This window comes from Daphnia magna, linkage group LG4, assembly GCF_020631705.1.
Source record: "Daphnia magna isolate NIES linkage group LG4, ASM2063170v1.1, whole genome shotgun sequence".
NCBI classification, from domain to species: Eukaryota; Metazoa; Arthropoda; class Branchiopoda; order Diplostraca; family Daphniidae; genus Daphnia; species Daphnia magna.
The window spans coordinates 7,933,378-7,952,276 of NC_059185.1; the positions used below are offsets into that span (position 1 = coordinate 7,933,378).

Genomic DNA, 18,899 nt, shown 5'->3' on the forward strand with positions numbered 1-18,899 from the left:
GTCAGGAAGGGCCAGATGTTGCAGACAAACTGAGTCTCTCCTTCATTACCCCACTCTCTTATTGTGTGTCTCGGGCTTTTTAGAGAGGCACCACAGCTGTCATGGTCTTCATTTTAATCTGGCCGAGGGAAAAATACAGGGGATTCGAGAGGAGAGTGAATTCAGGACAGGTGGCCTAATGAAGTGTGTTCTTGCTACCCCCACGTTTAATATTAGATATCAAATTAACAATTATTATTAAGAGTTTCCAAAAAAATTTTGTGTTAAACCCCATTCTGTCTGTCTGTGTTGTAACTATTTAAAGTTTAGCTTTCTCCTTCACTTTTTTTCTCCCAAACGATCGACCAGACCGCTCGCTGGCAGAGCGGTTTGCAACAGTATGTCACACTCAGTTTTTTCGGATCCTGCTTTCAAAGTCGTGCATGTGACACGCTTCCTCCTCTGCCGCTGTCACAACGGTTGTTATTGGGGCGTCCTTATCATTGATTTCAGTCACCGTCTCGATTTAACCCAATACCGCTCTAGCTTCGATCCACTGCTTGTGATCCGATAACTTGATTACCGCTATCTATCCGATTACCTCTGAGTTGCTCCCCCCGGCTGCATCTCCTTACCATCGACCGAGACCAGGCAATTCGCGCTTCAGGGCATCACTGTCAGCCCCAATTCGATCGTTTACTAGTCTCAGCGGAAATACGGACACCAAAGCTCCTGTGTCTCTAACTGTAGCTCCTTTCTTACCCTAGCACAATACGTCTAGCACTACAATCCTTTGGATGTCAATCTTCAGTATTGGCCATGCAAACCTCTGTGGTTCGATATCCTCCGTCCTTACCAGTCCAATCATCTGTTGACCAGCTCCCCCCTCTCCTGCGAAGCGCACATGCCGTTAAAGTTGTTGAGCCCCCCCTAGGTCGTAGCACATGAGCCCGATCTCTTCACATTTTGTAGCATACGATCCTTTTCTCCGGTGTCCGACCCCTTGTACCTCCACGGCTGTTTGTTTATAATTAAAATTAAGGGACCCACCAAGGGAAAGAGCTACAACACTTTGAAGAAAAACTTGTATTGTATGTGATTCGCCAATTTAAACGTTCACAAAGTTTTGTTTTCTAGGAGCATTGAAATGCTTACGATGATCTTCTATAGCTTGAAATAGATACTGATACCCACATGTTTCCGTTGGTGGGTACCCTAATTGTAATTATTTCTAATCCAAATTTGACACGCGTTTAGCTTACATAATAAAGAAGCAAACGTGAAATGATCGATGTAGGTTTTTAGAATTTTTGACTGTGCGGCTGAATTTTTTTTATTAAAAAAGCCAGTTTTTTGCTGTTTTTCCAATTGTGGGGGGGGGGGGGTTAAATATTTTTGGGGGCTTTCATCTTTTGGGAACATTTTTTTGTCCCAAAAAACAACCCAATCCCAATGATCATTGAAAATAAAAAATAAAACTGAAAAATGGGACACCCTACGGCCCCCATTAGTCCTTCCATAATCTTTTAAATCAAGTTCATCTTCGTGGCTTCATGTTGGCGATTCCTGCTTCCCAACTACTCCCATCGCCCATTCTTTTTGTCGTGCTGGGAGGTCATTTCCTGGTACCGCTTTATTTTTTGTAGAAAATCATCACAGGGGATAGAATTCAACCTCCAGATTGCTCAAGTAAATTTGGCTTGAGTCCTTTTTATAGGTGAGCCCGTTTGGAGCTAGTGGCATAAGCGTATCTGCTCTGCGACAAACAGATATCGTGATATCTATTTACCCACATAACACAATGCAGTCCGTCGGATGTCCGACAGATGTCGAGGTCGGATGTTGAGTACATCTTTTTGATATCCACCGGACAGCCCGATATCCGATTTGGATGTTCTATGGATGTAATTTTTTGTGGTTTTGACCGCCCTCAACAGCGCCGTCGGACATTCTAAGGATATCCAAACAGACTTTCATTTTGCTTGAAATATAACATGTGTGATCTAATCTGGGAAAGACATTAGGCACAATCGATTCTTATCATAATAAAGTATGATCATAAGTATGGTCATAATCATAAGTATGCTTCCTTTGAATATTATTAAATGCAGAATAATATATATTTTCTTCGCTTCATTATTTTATAGATTAAGTTAATTTCCAATGGCTTGGTTCCCGTAAGCTAAACGGCAAGCCTGAGCAAACAAACTCACGACTTAAATATATTTTATTCATAATTTTGTAATAAATTTGAAAATAAGCCATACCGGAAAAAAGATAACTACCCCTTTATTTTTTAATATTTTCCGTAGAAAATGCTGGACTTAAATTTATTAAAAATACGTTCTAGGGCAAAATTCGAACACGGTTAAGTCCCCCTCTTTTGGAACAAAATAGATTTTGACAATCAATTATGAAACTTAGGGATCGGCCCCGATTAGTTCTATTCCGGATAACCGCCCCGCTCCAAAAAAGGGCATTTAAGGCTGAATTGAGGTGCCACTTTTTCAACCGGGGTTGTGCAGGGGAAAAATCAAGGTTAACCCGACTAACCCGACGCCATTTAAGAAAATGGCCGTTGTAAGGTTTCAGGGTAAAAATCGGGACAGGTGGGTAGAACGAGCTATTATTGGGGTTGCTATCGGATTGATTGGGTAAAACAATCAATCGATTATGTTTTTGCATAAATCGATTGATTGCAATTGGTGTAGCTTCCTCGATTAAGTACCTCGATTAAACTCCAATTGAATTCGGGGAAACGAATTTTCCACCCTGAGCCATGCTTCGATGGCCTGAAATGAGAATCCCGATTGGCAAAAAAGCCCCTGATTGGCTCGAGACCTATCCTTAAATGGAACAATTGAAAATCTTCTTGCCTTTTGGAATGAGGTCCGTAGAATGTAATATTTGCAGATCCATTGCACTTCCAAGGTAACTAGCCGATGGACATCCATGGAACTACCCATTGAGTACATGGATATCTATAGGATATTCGGCCATGATTCGGACATAAGATGGCAAAAATGTCCTATATGGGTATCGTGATCCCCCTCCTAAATCCCGGCAAATTAGCGGAAAACCCCACTTCCTACCGACCTATCTCAATCACCTCATGCCTCTGCAAAGCTATGGAACGGCTCCTTGCTTACCATATACATTGATTCCTTGGGTCTAAAGGACTATTGAACCGAGAGCAAGCAGGTTTTAGAAGAGGATGTAGTACTTCGGAAACCATAATACAACTAGAGACGGACATCAAACAGACTTACAGTAAAAAGCAATCGACGGTAGCAGTGTTCCTGGATATCTCAAAGGCCTACGACTCAGTGTGGACCCAAGGCCTCGTGTACGAAACGGCCAAGCTCGCCATCACAGGTCCCATTCTAGCTCTGCCAAAAGATTTCCCCTCCAAACGTATTATGCGCGTCAGAATTGGAGACCATCTGTCTACACCCAAATCTATCGAAAATGTTGTGCCACAAGGAGTGGTCCTAAGCCCACTCCTCTTCAACCTCATGTTAACAAATATCCCCTCTCTCACCCCCCCCCCCAAAAAAAACCCTCCTCTCTGCCGATGACATCACCATCTACGCTACCAGTCCATGACAAGTAGGCGTGGAATAAATCCTACAACCAGAACTTAACAGGATACACAGCTGGAGCAGAAAGTGGAAATTCCAATTGCACCCAACCATTACGTCAACCTCAACGGTGTTGACACAGTGTATTTAGCTCCTTAAGAGAAAACAAAAATCAGTCCCTCTAGCGGCAACGCTGAGCGTTACCCCTCTCCCTATCGGCCTATCCTCAGACCAGTTTAAGCTCTTGGTACATACGGTCATGCCTAGCTCTACCTCTCGTTCTCGTTCTCGTGAAAACGAAATCCGTCGATATCGAAGCAATCCTCGTGCTTCTTTGGATTCTCGCGTTGAGAATGTGGTTCTCCCACCTGATAATAACAGTGACGTGACTCGTTCAGTGGTTTCTTTGTCGCCAGCTCGACATAGCTGTTCGCGTGGTCGATCTCGAGGCCGTTTGCGTGTTCGATCTCGAAGCCGATCGCATGATCGATCTCATAGCCGATCGCGTGAGCATTCTAGCTCGGTTTCTTCACGAAGTTCCAGATCTCCACGGCGTAATCGACGGTCGCGTTCCAGATCTTCTACACGCAGTTACCGTTCACCTGCCAGTACTGCACGACGAAGTGATCGTTTACGTTCACGGTCCCCGCTTCGTAGGCGATACAGATTCCCCAGTAGTGATCGCATTAGGGCTCCTTGTCGGTCTCTTGCTTCAGATACGGCTACTGTGCATTCCCGTGAAAAATTCCGTTCTCTTCGCTCGTGGATGTTAAACGGGCTGTCTCCTGCTGAAGCTAAGGCTCTTCGCAAAATTTTCAATCCGTGGTACGAAGGTTCGTTCAAGCTTCAATGCCCTATTTTAGACGAAACTATGGGTCGTACATTGAAGAGGTTGAAAGGTTCCTCTAGTTCTGTGATCGACTTCGTCGAGAAAACATGGCATTCGACCCACTACAAAATAATGGACATTGCTCGTCCCTTAATTCAGCTTTGGAACTCATTGCCGCCGAGCGATCCTCATCTACAACATATCAAGTCGGCCCTTCGTTTGTGAGGAGTAGCCTTTCGTGACGTCACTATGAACCGGCGAAAAAATATTTCCCGCCAGATGGCTCCTGATTTCCTCAACCTCTTGTCTAATCCGACAATGTTTTCAAACCGTGAAATGTTACGTTTATTTGGTGTCCATTTTCTCAACGCTATGGCCAAGGAAGCTGATGAGGAGAATAAAATAAACAAAATCGGGCGCAATGCCGGCCATTCTCAATCGTCTAAACGTCCCTTCAATAAATTCGCTCGCAGTGGCGGGGCAACTACTCAGAAATCCTCTGCTGGGCCTTCATCCGGAAATCATCGCGGAACTGGAAGCAATTCTCAACGCGCGTCTGGGTCAGTATATTTCGTTTTTTCCGCTATTATTAGTTGCCCTTATACACCGGTAGGGGACCGCTTGTCTCAGTTTGCCCACGTGTGGCGCTCTATTTCTTCGGACCCTTTTATCTTGAATATGGTTTCTATGGGAGTCTCACTAGTTTTTTTGTCGCTTCCATCTCAATCCAATCGCCCCACAAATTGTAATATGTCCTCGGAGATGGAGCGTGCCTGTGACGTAGAAATTTCGGAATTAATTGTTAAACGGGCTATTTTTCCTATTCCCGAGTCGTCCGGCAAATTCTTCAGCAGCATATTTCTAGTTCCAAAAAAAAACCGGGGGCTATCGCCCAATCATTAATCTTAAGAACTTAAATTCACACATTCGTTTTGAACATTTTAAAATGGAGGGTATGGATTCGGTACCGCGCCTTATCCGTCCCGGGGATTGGATGGTTAAACTCGACCTAAAAGACGCCTACCTGTCGGTACCGGTTTGCTTGGAACATCAACCCCTTTTGTGTTTCCGTTAACTGGATATTTGCTATCAGTTTACTTGCCTCGCTTTCGGTCTTTCTCCTGCTCCTCGACTTTTCACTAAATTGCTAAAGCCAGTTATCGGAGCCCTTCGTAGAAAGGGAATTCGTTTGGTTATTTACCTTGACGATATTATCTTTATGAACGAAAGCCGTGAAGGTGTTATTGCAGATGTGTCGACTGCTATCGACTTGCTTACTAGCTTAGGTTTCCTTATCATTTGGGAAAAGTCTGTGCTTTTACCTTCTCAGTCTTTAGAGTTTTTGGGTTTGTTGATTGATTCCATCGCCCTCTCTCTCACGTTGCCTCCTGACAAGGTCCTCTCTATGTTGGAAATGTGCCGTCGGTCCCTATTGAAAGGTGTCGTCTCTCTTCACGATTTATCTTCGTTGATTGGTAGTTTTTCATGGGCCATTCCAACTATACCCTTTGCCCAGGCACATTATCGCCATCTACAGCGCCTTTACACTTACCGTTCAAAGTCCTTTAATTATGATCTGTCTCGCTACGTGTCGCTTTCGTCTTCTGCGCGCGATGATATTCGTTGGTGGGTTAAAAATCTCTCTTCTTCCAATGGCTTGTGTTTTCTTAAAAAAGATCCGGATCTCGTCATTTATTCGGATGCATCCCTTCACGGTTGGGGTTTCGTGTGCGACGGGGTCTGTTCAAGGGGTCCCTGGGCAGGATCGGATCGATTACGTCATTTAAATGAGCTCGAATTGTTGACGGCTTTTTATGCCCTTAAATCACTGACTGCGCAGTCCGCTAATCTTGAGATAAATCTCATCCTCGATAACTCCAGAGCCGTCAGTTATATCAATAAGCGCGGAGGCACACGCTCACGCGCCTTATCCGATATTTCCTCCTCAATAGTGAGCTGGTGCGAATCTCACAATTTATCCCTTACCGCTACGCATTTACCTAGCATTCTAAATTCCGTTGCAGACGAACAGTCCAGGACATCGCTCGACGCAAGCGATTGGATGCTCTGCCGGTCGACCTTCCGAAAGTTGTCAGCAGTATGGAAGACGGAAGTCGATTTATTTGCGAACAAATGGAATGCCCAATTGCCGACCTTCGTGTCATGGATGATCCAACCAGATGCATTTGCTCTGAACGCCTTCTCGCTCAATTGGAGAAGATTCAAGCTTTTCCCCCATTCGCCCTCATAGCCAGGTGTCTGGCGAAAATGAGGAAGGAGGAAGTGGAACTGGTGCTTGTATACCCACTATGGTTCAGCCAACCTTGGTTCCCCCTCCTGTTGAATCTGGCTTGCGACATTCCCCGAATCTTCCGCTTCCGGCCGGATTTCCTCGTTTCTTGCCTGAATGCTCCTCATCCGCTGACAATCAACAATTCATTGATACTATCCGCCTTGAAGTTGTCCGGGGACGGCTCATTGGGGAAGGCCTTTCGGAGGACGTGGTCCAATTATTGCTGGCAAGTAACAGAGACTTCACGTCAGCTGCTTATCAGTCAGCATGGAGGTCCTGGTGTCATTGGAACCATAGAAGAAATTCAAATCCCTTGTCTGGTTCTGTAAATTTGATTCTCCAATATCTGGATGATCTCCATAGTGAAGGCAAGTCCTATTCCACGATCAATCTCCATAGCTCCATGTTATCTGGCACGTTTGATTCTGTTGAGGGGGTACCAATCGGTCAACATCGATTAGTTACGAGGCTCATGAAAGGTTGTTTTCATTCTCGACCACCGAATCCCCGCTATTCTAGCATGTGGGACCCTACTATCGTTTTGGATTTTATGTCCCGATCTGGAGCCAATTCGGATTTAAATTTCGCCACCTTGTCCAAAAAACTAGTGACTTCCATAGCCTTGGCAACCCTGTTCCGGGTTTCGGAGATTGCTTCCATTGCCAGAGACTCGGTTGTTTTCTCTAACGATGGCGTTTCTTTTTCTCTTTCTCGTCTACGTAAGACGCAGAAGTCTGGAGGTTTTCAATCTTTCAGCTTGCGCCGCATTGACAATACGCTCATTTGCCCAGTTGATTGTTTGGGCCAATAGGTCTTCCATTTCGAATTTTTAAGAAATGCAAATAATCAATCAAAATTATTCATTGGTCTTCGTAAACCTCATAGGCAGGTTTCAGGTTCAACGGTTGGCCGTTGGGTCAAGGATTACCTTTCCTTAGCTGGAGTGAATTCTCTTGTTTTTTCCGCTCATTCTACGAGGGGGGGCAGCATCTTCCAAGGCCGCATCTATGGGTGTCCCCATAGACTCCATTTTGGTGACGGCGAGTTGGTCCAGCCAGTCCACATTTGCACGATTTTATCATCGTTCTCTGGACACTTCCACCATGGCTGGGGCCGTCTTTAATTCCTTGGAGTGCCCCGTGCTTTAAAGTCACCGTTGAGGTTGACGTAATGGTTGGGTGCAATTGTCGATTGCTCGAGGAAGCGCGAAGCGCTTCCGAAGAGCAATCTTGATTGCACACAATAAATGGAGGAGACCTCAACGGTCTCCTAATCCCACCCTCATCCAGCCTTCACTAAAATTTTCTTTTTGTCTGTTTTACAGTTTCCGTGGTCACCGTGGTGGTTTTCATGGCGGGCGTTGATTCATCTCTTCGGCGCTTCCTCTAACATTTTGATTTTGCCTTATTACGCGGCCCCCAAGTTTGGAGCTAAGCAGACCATTTATTGATTATTTATTTCTATTTTTGATCTCTAGTCCCTCTAGTTCCCGGTTGGTCCAAGACTTAAGGTCTGAGGATAGGCTGATAGGGAGAGGGGTAACGCTCAGCGTTGCTGCTAGAGGGACTGATTTTTGTTTTCTTTTAAGGAGCTAAATACACTGTGTCAACCCCGTTGAGGTCTCCTCCATTTATTGTGTGCAATCAAGATTGCTCTTCGGAAGCGCTTCACGTTTCCTCGAGCAATCGACAATTTGCCCCGGATAAATCAGCCACTGTGGTCTTCACTAGATCTTACAAACCCGGTGCGGACCCCTTACTCTCCATAAACGGACACCATATTTCCTCGCAACAGATTTCATAATTTCTCTGTGTATGGTTCGCCCAAAAACTCCTATGGAAGATGCACATAGATCATGACCACAAGCAGTGCTTCAACCTCAAAAGAATGTTCACCGTCATAGTAAACTCCAAGTTCGACCAATCAGTTGAAACGCTGACCCTCCTATTCCAAAGCTTTTTCTGTAGCAAAACAGATTAAGGCCTTATAACTTAGGGAAACGCAAGCAAATATAACAAAGAAAAAATTAACATCGTCAACAGGGCAATAATCAGAACAATAGTAGGTTCAAAATTATCAACTCCCTAAGAAATCTTTTATGCCGAATCCGGCAAAGCCAGCTTGACGAGAAAAGGAACTGGCTTACAAGCAAATATATTATCCTGTCACAAACCCAACAACCTGATGTACTCCTCAAGCCCACCTACCACTACACCGGAAACCCCAAGAAAAGTGGATTCTGCCTCGGAGAAATAATGAAAAATTTTAAAAATTTTTAATTCAAAACGTTCCCTGGCATATCATCCACGTCCTCGTTACCTGTTTACCCTCCGCTTGGTTTCCAATACCAAAAATAACAACCAAGCAGGAACGGTGTCATTCTTCAACACCCTACTTCAACTTCAACCCGAACACACGCTCGCCGCCTCCACTGTTGAATCTATTTTCCCGGATACACACACCACCACCTGTGCTACTAATTTCTCTGGTTTCAACATAGCAGTGCTCCTAGCGTTCTGGAAATCAGGAAAAATCGGGAAAAGTCATGGATTTAGATTTTTCTCTGGAATTCAGTGAAATATCATTGAATTTATAAATTAATCATCGAATATCATGGATTCTTAAATTTTTTTAATAGAGAGACATTTTGAATTTGTGTGATCCGACAACAACGCTCTCCGCTTTAATTTTTTGGCTAGCTGAAGCACACAAACATTTTCGCTGTACCATGCTTTAGTTTAAACAGTGCCAAAGCCTTAGTCATCATGCCTCGTCTGCCGTGAGAGATTATTAGATAAGTGCGAGTCGAGATCTTTAAGATAAGTGTATATTTGAGCATTTCTGATTGTGAATTCTAAGTGAATGTGAATTTCACAATGTCTCGAAAACTGAAGGGCAAAACGTACTTTAAAGACGAGTGGATAACCGACGAAGAAAATCCAGAGTGGGCTTCTTGCCTCCGCAGACATCCTAGTGACAACACTGTGGCAGTTTGTTTATTGGGTAAAAAACCTCAAAAGGCACTATTGAATTGAATATAATGGGACGCAGCGCAATTAAGAGTCATGCAAATGGCGCTAAACATTTAAAAAAATTTCAGGAGCTAAAAAGCCAACAAACTGTTACTGCATTTATTCGTAAGGATGTTCCTCAGCCAGCAGGTAATTTTACATTATTAGAATAGCGTCGTTTTCAAAATGTCCACCCTCGGTATTTTTTATGATGTAGTTCAAAATTCAAATGTGCGAGATCTCCGGCAAAGCGAAATGGTTGCTGAACTTCCATCTCTCGAAACAAACGCTTTCAGTGACGATGTTCAATCGAATCTTGGAAACAGCCAAACATCTACAAGTACATCTAATATATATCTCGGACAAGGTCACGGAGGCTGAGATTATTTGGTCTATAACATCTCTGATCAACCACCATTCCCTGCGTAGTGCCGGAAGTATCGCTTCTCTTTTTAAAATTATGTTTCCCGATAGCACCATTGCTTCTAAACTGCAAGTAGGAGCAACCAAAATGTCTTATTTAATCTCATATGGACTTGCTCCATATTTCAGGAAGCTGATTTATTCTAAGTTATTAAAGTGCCAATTTTACGAAGTGAGTTTCGACGAAAATTTCAACAAAGATGCGAAGAAAGGGCAGATGGACATAGTGATCAAATTCTACGACGAAGAACAATTGCGAAACTGTCACCCATTACTATAACTCAAGCTTCGTCGGAAGTGCCACTGCTGAAAACTTACTGTTTCACTTTAAAAAAGCTATGAAAGACCTGTCATTATAGAAAATTATTCAGGTGTCAACGGACGGACCCCATGTGAACTGGAAAATAATCGATCTTTTGAAGCAGGAATTGGTGTACTCTGATATAAACTCTCCTCGATTTTTGGAATACGGAGGCTGCCCCCTTCACATTGCACATGGTGCTTTGTTAACGGACTACTTGAAAAGTGGCTGGACAATCTGTGCAACTTTAAGTTCTGCTTTCTATTTACTAAATGATAGTCCCGCCAGAAGGGCGGATTATGAAGTTGCAACAAATAGTTCAATTTATCCCCAGAAGTTTTGCAGAACAAGATGGGTAGAGAATGTTTCCGTCGAAAAACGTTTTCTTGAAATATTTGACAATCTGAAACTTTATGTCGAAAATGTGAAAAGCTTAAGAACGAAGGCCCTTTCAAGCTGGCAAACGCTAGATAAATCATTCAAAGACCCGTTTCTCAAGGCGAAAATTTCTTTTTTGATCTCCGTCGCCCAAGATGTCGAACCTTTTCTACAAAGTTTTCAAACTCAAAATCCAGTGTTTCCTCTTTTATACGACGAGATTTTGTTTATAATGTCCAATCTTTTGAAAAGAATTGTAGTTCCGACAAAGCTAGAAACAATTTCTGCGAGAAAACTTGCGTCCATTGACTTGACACTTGAAACAGATCTGTTGCCCCTTTCAAAGACAAAACTTGGAATGGGAACAAATGCTGAAATTGAAGTTAAATAATCCGCCAAAACATCGCCGTACTCCTGTTTCAGAACGGGAAATATTGCGGTTTCGCAGTGGGGGTCAAATGTTTCTTTGCGCGATGCCTGAAAAACTGTTAGATCGAAGTCCTCTGAATTACCCACTGCTTTGTTATGGATCATGCTTTTGTCCAATTTTCATCAGGAGCGACCTAAAGTCTTCCACTAAACGCATGAAAAAACTCATTCTGCATCTAATTGACAACCATTGGGGGGCTAAATTAGAATCCTTGTGTTCTACACTTTTTAAAAATTCGGATCTAAACCAAGTTCCACAAGCTAAAAGTTCGTGGAATGGGACGAGACTAAACGAATTGGACAAATTTTATTCAGATGTGTTACATCAATTCATTTCAACTCAAGTTCCACAACTGCGTAACGTTTTCAAATTAATACGCACTCTTGGTCATGGGAACGCAGCAGTTGAGTCGGGATTTTCGGTTAACAAGGACCTTCTGGTCAAAGAATCCATCCGAATTTTCCGGATAGCAGGTGTTCGCCAGGGTGACGCTCTTAGTTCCCCTATTTTTAACCTGGCTTCCGAACCCCTCGTCAGGACCGGAATATCCAATATTAACCCCGGATTTTTATTATTTGGCTTTCTCGTGGAAACCACTGCCTTTGCTGACGACATTGCCGTGGTTACAAATTCTCCCTCCGAGCTCCAAAATATTTTAAAAGTTTTTTCCCTCACCGCAAACACCTTGGGGCTGCAATTTAATGCCGGAAAGTGTGCTTGCCTGGTCTTCGACAAAGGCAAGCCGTCTGACGCCCAGTGCCGAGTTGGTGTCAATTAATTCGGTGCTTGGGTCCAGACGACCAAGAATCATATCTTGGTACACCGATCGGCGGAAAATTGCGGTTCCGACCACCAACTGACCTTATCCCTAACCTCGACAAGATTGCCGCCTCCCACCTCACACCATGGCACCGTCCAAGATCTCCTGGAAACGCTGCTAGTCAAGCAAGGCCACAACGTCACTGTCAACAAAATCAACCCAGGACAACGTTTAAGACCAGATGTATAATTTATATTATCTGGTTCCCGGGTGATGGTTGACGTCGTGGTCTGCTATGACCAATAGGGCGTTTCATTCCCGACGAATTTTTTTTGTTTACAACGGCGTTTGTTGATGGGGGTTCTTTTATATGTGAAAACCTCGTTTATTTTTTATTTCGAGGGGGAAAAATTTTTTAGGGGTTGCATTCAATACTTTTTATTGGTTTTTAGCCCGTCGCACGTCAACCGTATGCATGAAAATTACAGCGTTTGGGGAGATAATAGCAGATGATATAAGCTAGCCTTCCTTAAAATATCGGCCATTTAAAATAAAATTTAGGGGTCGCGCGTTAAAAAAATATATGCAAATTTTCAGAAAAATCGGAAAAATATTAATAAAGTTCTTATTATAGCCGAACCATAAGTTCTACTGCATTGATTTTTTTATTGCACGTAACGTTTATTGTTCCGTTCAAGTCGCTGATCGATGCGGTATTTCCATTTCAAATCAACTATTGCTTACATCGCAAATCGTCAACTCTGGGGGAGGAAATATTAGTGATTTCTCTTTGTCAAAGTCATCCATTTGGAGAAAAAGATCATCAGTTCGGGCAGAATTAGCGAAAACTATTAAGTTGGAATGGTTGAAAGAAAATCCTAAACATCTTATCGTTCACTGGGATACGAAAATCTTCCAAATTTCTTCTAATTAAAAAACAAGAAAGAATTGCTGTTATTATTAGCGGAAGTAATTCAGGGTAAAGAATTCCTTAAATTTATATTATATTTGCAATTTATTTATTTTTTCAATAACTATTAGAACTAAGATAATCGGAATTCCACCAATCAGCGATTCTGTTGGCCGATCTCAAATGATTTCAACTCTCGATATGCTTGAAGATTGGTCTTTAAAAGAAAAAAGTTATTGGGCTTTGTTTCGACACAACAGCCAGCAATTCGGGGATCAGAAATGAATGCTGTTCTTTGATGGAAAAGGAACTGAAACGGGCCGTTCTTTGGTGCGCTTGCCGTCATCACTTCACCGAATTACACATCAATCATGCTTGGCAAGCAATAAGAAATGAAAAAACAGTTGGCCCAGAAGACGTGCTATTTAAAAAATTTCAAGCGGAATGGGGAAGTTTGGATCGAGATACAAGTAATTTGAACCTCTTCAAATGGCCGGAAATGTCGACTGAACTCTGTTTTCAAGCTGAGACTGTTCTCAAGTGGGCCAAAGAATGTATCTTAAAAAATATTTTTCCCCGGGAGGATTATCGCGAATTGATTGAACTAGTCTTCATCTACCTTGGTGGTGGGGAACTTCCTGCTCGAAAATTTTTCCTCTGTCAAGAAGTCGGAACAATACATCACGCTCGTTTCATGAGTAAATCAATTTATTTAATGAAAATGGAGCTAATGACAGAGCGGATTAGTTTCAGTGTTGAAGAAAGGAGACAGGTTCATAAAATGGCTCAGTTTATTGCACTTTTTTATGCCAAGTACTTTCTACGATCACGCATAGCTGTTTTTCTCCCCTGGACGACTTGAAATTTTTATCATCAATTATTTCGTACAGTGATGAAGATCCCGATCTCGCCATTCCAGTCATAACATCAATCAAACGACACCTTTGGTATTTAAGTGAAGAACTGGTAGTTTTGTCGTTATTCAATGAAGAATTGGGATCATTTACACGATCTGTTATGGCGAAAAAACTGTTTTCAACCCCACGACCGGACGTTTTTAATGGTGGAAAGCCAAAATTTCCAACTATTGACGATTACAATCTTCCTTTTTTATCATCTTTAATAGGACCAAGATCTTGGCTTATTTTTGCTTTGCTTGGTCTCACTAATAGTCAGGACTGGCTTCAACTTCCACCGAAATATTGGGAGCTAATGTTTGATTACCGTTTTGCAAGAAATTTCTGTGTTAACTTGCAAGTTGTTAATGACGGCGCAGAACGCGCTTTAAAATTAGTTGAAGATTTTTCACACATAACCCAAGACGAAGAGCAATTCCAATTTTTACTTCAAAGTGTTGAAGAACATAGAAAAAAATTTCCTTCTTTTACCCAGAACTCTCTTTTAAATTTATGATTTTGTTTGATAATGTGATTAAATTTTTGTTTGCGTTGTGTCCTTTTTTCCATTTTTAGGTATCATGATTAATAAAATCTGACCGCGGGACCCCTAATTTTAATTTTATTTTTTCAATTTTTTGGGTGAATGTTACTGATATATATATGTACGTGCAATAAAAAAATCAATGCAGTAGAACTCATGGTTCGGCTATAATAAGCACTTTATTAATATTTTCCCGATTTTTCTGAAAATTTGCATATATTTTTTTAATGTGCGACCCCTAAATTTTATTTTAAATGGGCGATATTTTGGGGAAGCCTAGCTTATATCATCTGCTATTATCTCCCCAAACGCCGTAATTTTCATGCATACGGTTGACGTGCGACGGGCTAAAAACCAATAAAAAGTATTGTTTTTCATGCTTTTTCACGCAGCGCAACCCCTAAAAAATTTTTCTCCCTCGAAATAAAAAATAAACGGAGTTTTCACATATAAAAGAACCCCGATCCCCAAACGCCGTTGTAAACAAAAAAAATTCGTCGGGAATGAAACGCCCTAATGACCAACCAGGGAGCATGGAGAATGCTTACCCGCGAAAGATTGAAAAATATTCTTCGCTTGGTAGGATTCTTCCCCTGGTTATCGGGTCCCTTGGATCATGGAACCCCAGGAACGGGGTTTCAATATTCACTCGATTCTTGGTATCGATGTTCGGTCCTGGGGTGCATTCCGATGCAAGGCCCGATTAGCAGCAATCCAGGGATCACTGGAAATCGTTTGTTCCCACTTCCATTATGGTGCACCAAACCCCGAAGACGAGGAGATCCCCCTACTCCATGTAGAAACCCCTTTCCCGGTAGAATAGCTATTTTTCATTTTATTTTAATCTATTCATATCTTTCATTTTTAAAAATCTTTTAATTTATTTAGCCATAATTTAATATAATTTAAACGCACCCTCTCATACAAGTTAATTCCCCCTTGGAAACCCCCACTAAAAACTAGCCACATACGCAATAATCATTGATGTTACAGACACTTTTAGACTGACCAATTATAGAGTGAAATTATTTGACTTCCATAATTAAGAAATGAATTTTTGAATAAAATTTAGCATTTAATAAATCGACACTTTGCGGTCTTTGACCAAAATACCAGAAGAGAAACATAATTGTAATGAGTTTTCATCAATGGACTCCCGCATCAAAGACTGAGCTTCTTCTTCTTAACCAATCACTACTTATTGAAAAAACAAATTCTATATTATTATTTGATGTGGTGTACGTAATTCTAACAAAGTTGAAACCCAATGCTACACTGTTAATTGTGGCAACGTGGCTTTTAAAGAAATCGATCAAAATAAGACGTCTTCTGAGGAACGTGATTTATTTTGGAAAAGGACCGTGGCTTAAGCGCGTCCTTATAACGTCCTTTGGCGGTACAGTACTGCATGTCCTAGTAAGACAGATTTAGGATAAGTTATTGCATTAAATTGTTATGTGGTTAAACGGTTATGTATTAAACTCCTTCAACCATAGAATCTAAAAAGAAGCCGACTTAAGCTGCCGCTTCGGATGCGAAGCCATAGAGAACCCAAAACACATTTTATAAACGTGCCCAAATAGCGAACCTTTTCGCCAAAAGATCAGGCGACTGTTAGAAAACAAAAGGCTGGAGATCAGCTACGAGATCATCCTGGGTCTCAACGCCAATAAAGACACACGCACCCAATTCTAAACTCGCAACGCACTGGCAAAATTCCTTCAACAAACGGCGTTAATCATCTAGACCAACTAGAAAACCCAAATAGCGAATCTTTTCGCCAAAAGATCAGGCGATTGTTAAAAAACAAAAGGCTGGAGATCAACTACGTCGTTTTAATAAACGACAGTTGGAAATTTAGGGCTTGGGCTTGGCAATGTTGATTACCGAAACAATATAGCTTATGTTCCAGCTGCCAGTGAATTTGATAGTCGTTGTCAATGGCGTAGGTGTAGCATTTCTGAATGTGATACTGGAGATCGGTGTTCGATTCCAGGTGAGGTGATGAATTATTGTGGTTACGTTACGAGAAATTCTCTTTCATGTATATAAAATAAATTTTCATCAAGCAATATGTGCTTTTTTGTTTATTAAATAATTTTAAAAATAATAATCCCCTTCGTTCTAAAGTAATTAATAATCCCAGCAAATTCAAATGAAGAATATTTTAAAGATACTAATTATTTTGCAATCCTTAACGGGAATCGAATACTGATCAACGGCGCCGCAATCATAGGCTCTACACATATGCCATCGGTATAGACATATTTGTGCACAGGCAGCTATATAATTTATTAGGGTTAGGAAAATTACACAGCCTAAGTCCAACATTTCCAACTGTCGTTTAAAAAAAACACACCACCCTGGGGGTTGCAAAAATGTTCCGACCTGTAACTTGCCTTAAAGCGCATAACCTTAAGGCACTTTTTTTAAATGTCTAGACTGACCCAACCCTGCCCTATGTGTCCATCACCCCGTCTGCCCTCCCTCTTAAAGAAAAACAAACAAAAAACCCTTTACCCCGCCAATAGGTGGCTTTAAAAAATTAAATCGGTGTTCGGATTTTTGTGAGGGATACTGTATGTCTATGGATTTCATAACGTCAAGCTGTATCTTGAGGCATTCTTGAGGCGGTGAGCTTCTTGTCTTGTATATGAGTTTTCATATACTTGCTTGGCCGTGTGTTACGTTGGATTGTGCGGCTTATTGCTGAGATTAATGATATACTTGGTTGTTAGCCAGCTTCTTCTAGAGGCAATCGGCTCCGTTCCCGTTTCGGCGTATAGGATTTCCGTTGGGGTAGAGCACTTAGATCCAAGTATTATCCTTAGAATAGATCTGCTTATTACATCCAGTTTCTTGATGTTGGACTTGCTAGAGTTTCCGTATGCTATCAGTCCGTAGTCTATTTTACTTCGGACTAGGCTTTTGTAAAGTATCATGAGTGTTTCATGGAGATTCCTATTCTGGCTTTTGTTATGCTTTTGAATAGGTTTCCCGGTTTAAAAAAGGATTGGTGTACTTGCGCTATGTTATCTTATCATAGTAATTTTTGGTTAAACAACCTCCCTCCGAATTTGAAGGAGCTTCTTGATGCTATTCTGTGTCCGCTTAGGAATAGTAGGGGGTCTGCTCCTGGTTTGTAGGCCCTTGTGTATACCACCGTGGTTGATTTTGCGGGTGCGAATTTAAGGTTCCAATCCTTAACCCAGTGGTATATCTTGTCGAGAGCGGGTTATAGTATTACTTCCGCGTCTGCGGGTATGTCTACTTGTGCGTATATCATCGCATCGTCTGCGAATACTAGCCTTTTTTATTATTTTTGTTTAGGGATGTTCGTCATCATAATGTTAAACAGGATGGGGCTTATGAACGAGATACCCCGTTGCTAATGGGTTTCAGTCTGGATTGTGACCCGTCTATCCTTACACACATTTTTCTTCCCGTTACGAAGTTTTTAATCCAAGAAAGGATATTGCCTGTAATGACAAATATGGCCATTTTAAATAGGAGTCCTCGTGTCCATATTGAGTCATATGCCTTCTCGATGTCTAAAAATTCGGCAACTGTGGATTTCTTTTCATTGAAGCTCGTTAAGATATCTGTTTCCACTGCAACCTCTTCTGAATCCGGCCTGTATTTTATTTATTTTCCCTTTTGTTTCCAGGAACCAGTGGAGTCTGTTAGCGATGATTCTCTCTATCGTTTTGCTCAGGCAGAACGTAAGGGATACCGGTCTGTACGATGCCGGGTTTTCCTTCGCTTTCCCTGGTTTCCAAAGTGCGATCACTATCGATTTATTCCATAGGATCGGCACGTGCTTGTTGGTTAGTAGGACATTAAACAGGTGCAGTAAGTGGGTTTTATTTTCTGTTGAGAAGTTCCGGATTATATCATTGTGGATTAGATCGGGTCCAGCTGCCTTACTTTTGGATTTTGGAAGTACCCTTTCCAGTTCCTCCGGTGTGATCCTGTCATTGAGAGCGTTTTTGGATATCTAACGCTATTTTTTTTTTATCAAATCTTCGAATTGCTGTGTTGTCTCCCTGTAGTGTGAATCTTGCTGAAGATCTACAGGAATAATTCCGCTTTTTCTCTGGGGTCATCGGTAAGTTTTTCGCTGATCCTGATCTCCGTTGAGTCAGGTGATAGGTTACATCCTTTCTCCACCATGCACTTGACAAATGACCACATCTTTGGTTGATCCCGCGGACCCGCCGTGATAAATGCCTTCCAGGCTTCTTTTTTTGCCGTAATTATGCCTTTTTTCTTTTTCGCTTTGACCTTTTTCCACGCATCCCGTATTTCCATTGATAATAAGGCTTTTTTCCATGTGTTGAATGCCTTTCTTGCCAATTCTACCAAAACCTGGCAATTTTCGTTCCACCATGGCCTATCGGGCTCCGTGTAAATTGGTTTGTGTGTCCCCGATTTCTTGAAATTTTTTTCGTTGGTTCCTTCTAAGATTTCAGAAAATATTTCCACCGCTTGTTCTGGATCCATTATTTGCTTCAAATTTTTGTTTTTTAAGGAAGCGTCTATGTTTCCATTCCACTCCTCCCAT

General features: G+C 41.8%; 2 protein-coding genes across 2 annotated transcripts; both read left to right on the forward strand.

The window, feature by feature from the left end:
* The first annotated feature begins 3,819 nt into the window (after positions 1–3,819).
* LOC116935534 lies at positions 3,820–4,333 on the forward strand. The gene is made up of 2 exons (XM_045171982.1): positions 3,820–3,918; positions 3,959–4,333. The coding sequence occupies exons 1-2, from the start codon at positions 3,820–3,822 to the stop codon at positions 4,331–4,333; spliced, it is 474 nt and encodes a 157-aa protein (XP_045027917.1).
* A 1,002-nt stretch (positions 4,334–5,335) lies between these two features.
* On the forward strand, positions 5,336–7,011 carry LOC123471364. The gene is made up of 3 exons (XM_045172600.1): positions 5,336–5,419; positions 5,483–6,340; positions 6,394–7,011. Exons 1-3 carry the CDS (start codon positions 5,336–5,338, stop codon positions 7,009–7,011), a joined length of 1,560 nt encoding a protein of 519 aa, XP_045028535.1.
* Positions 7,012–18,899: the final 11,888 nt, after the last annotated feature.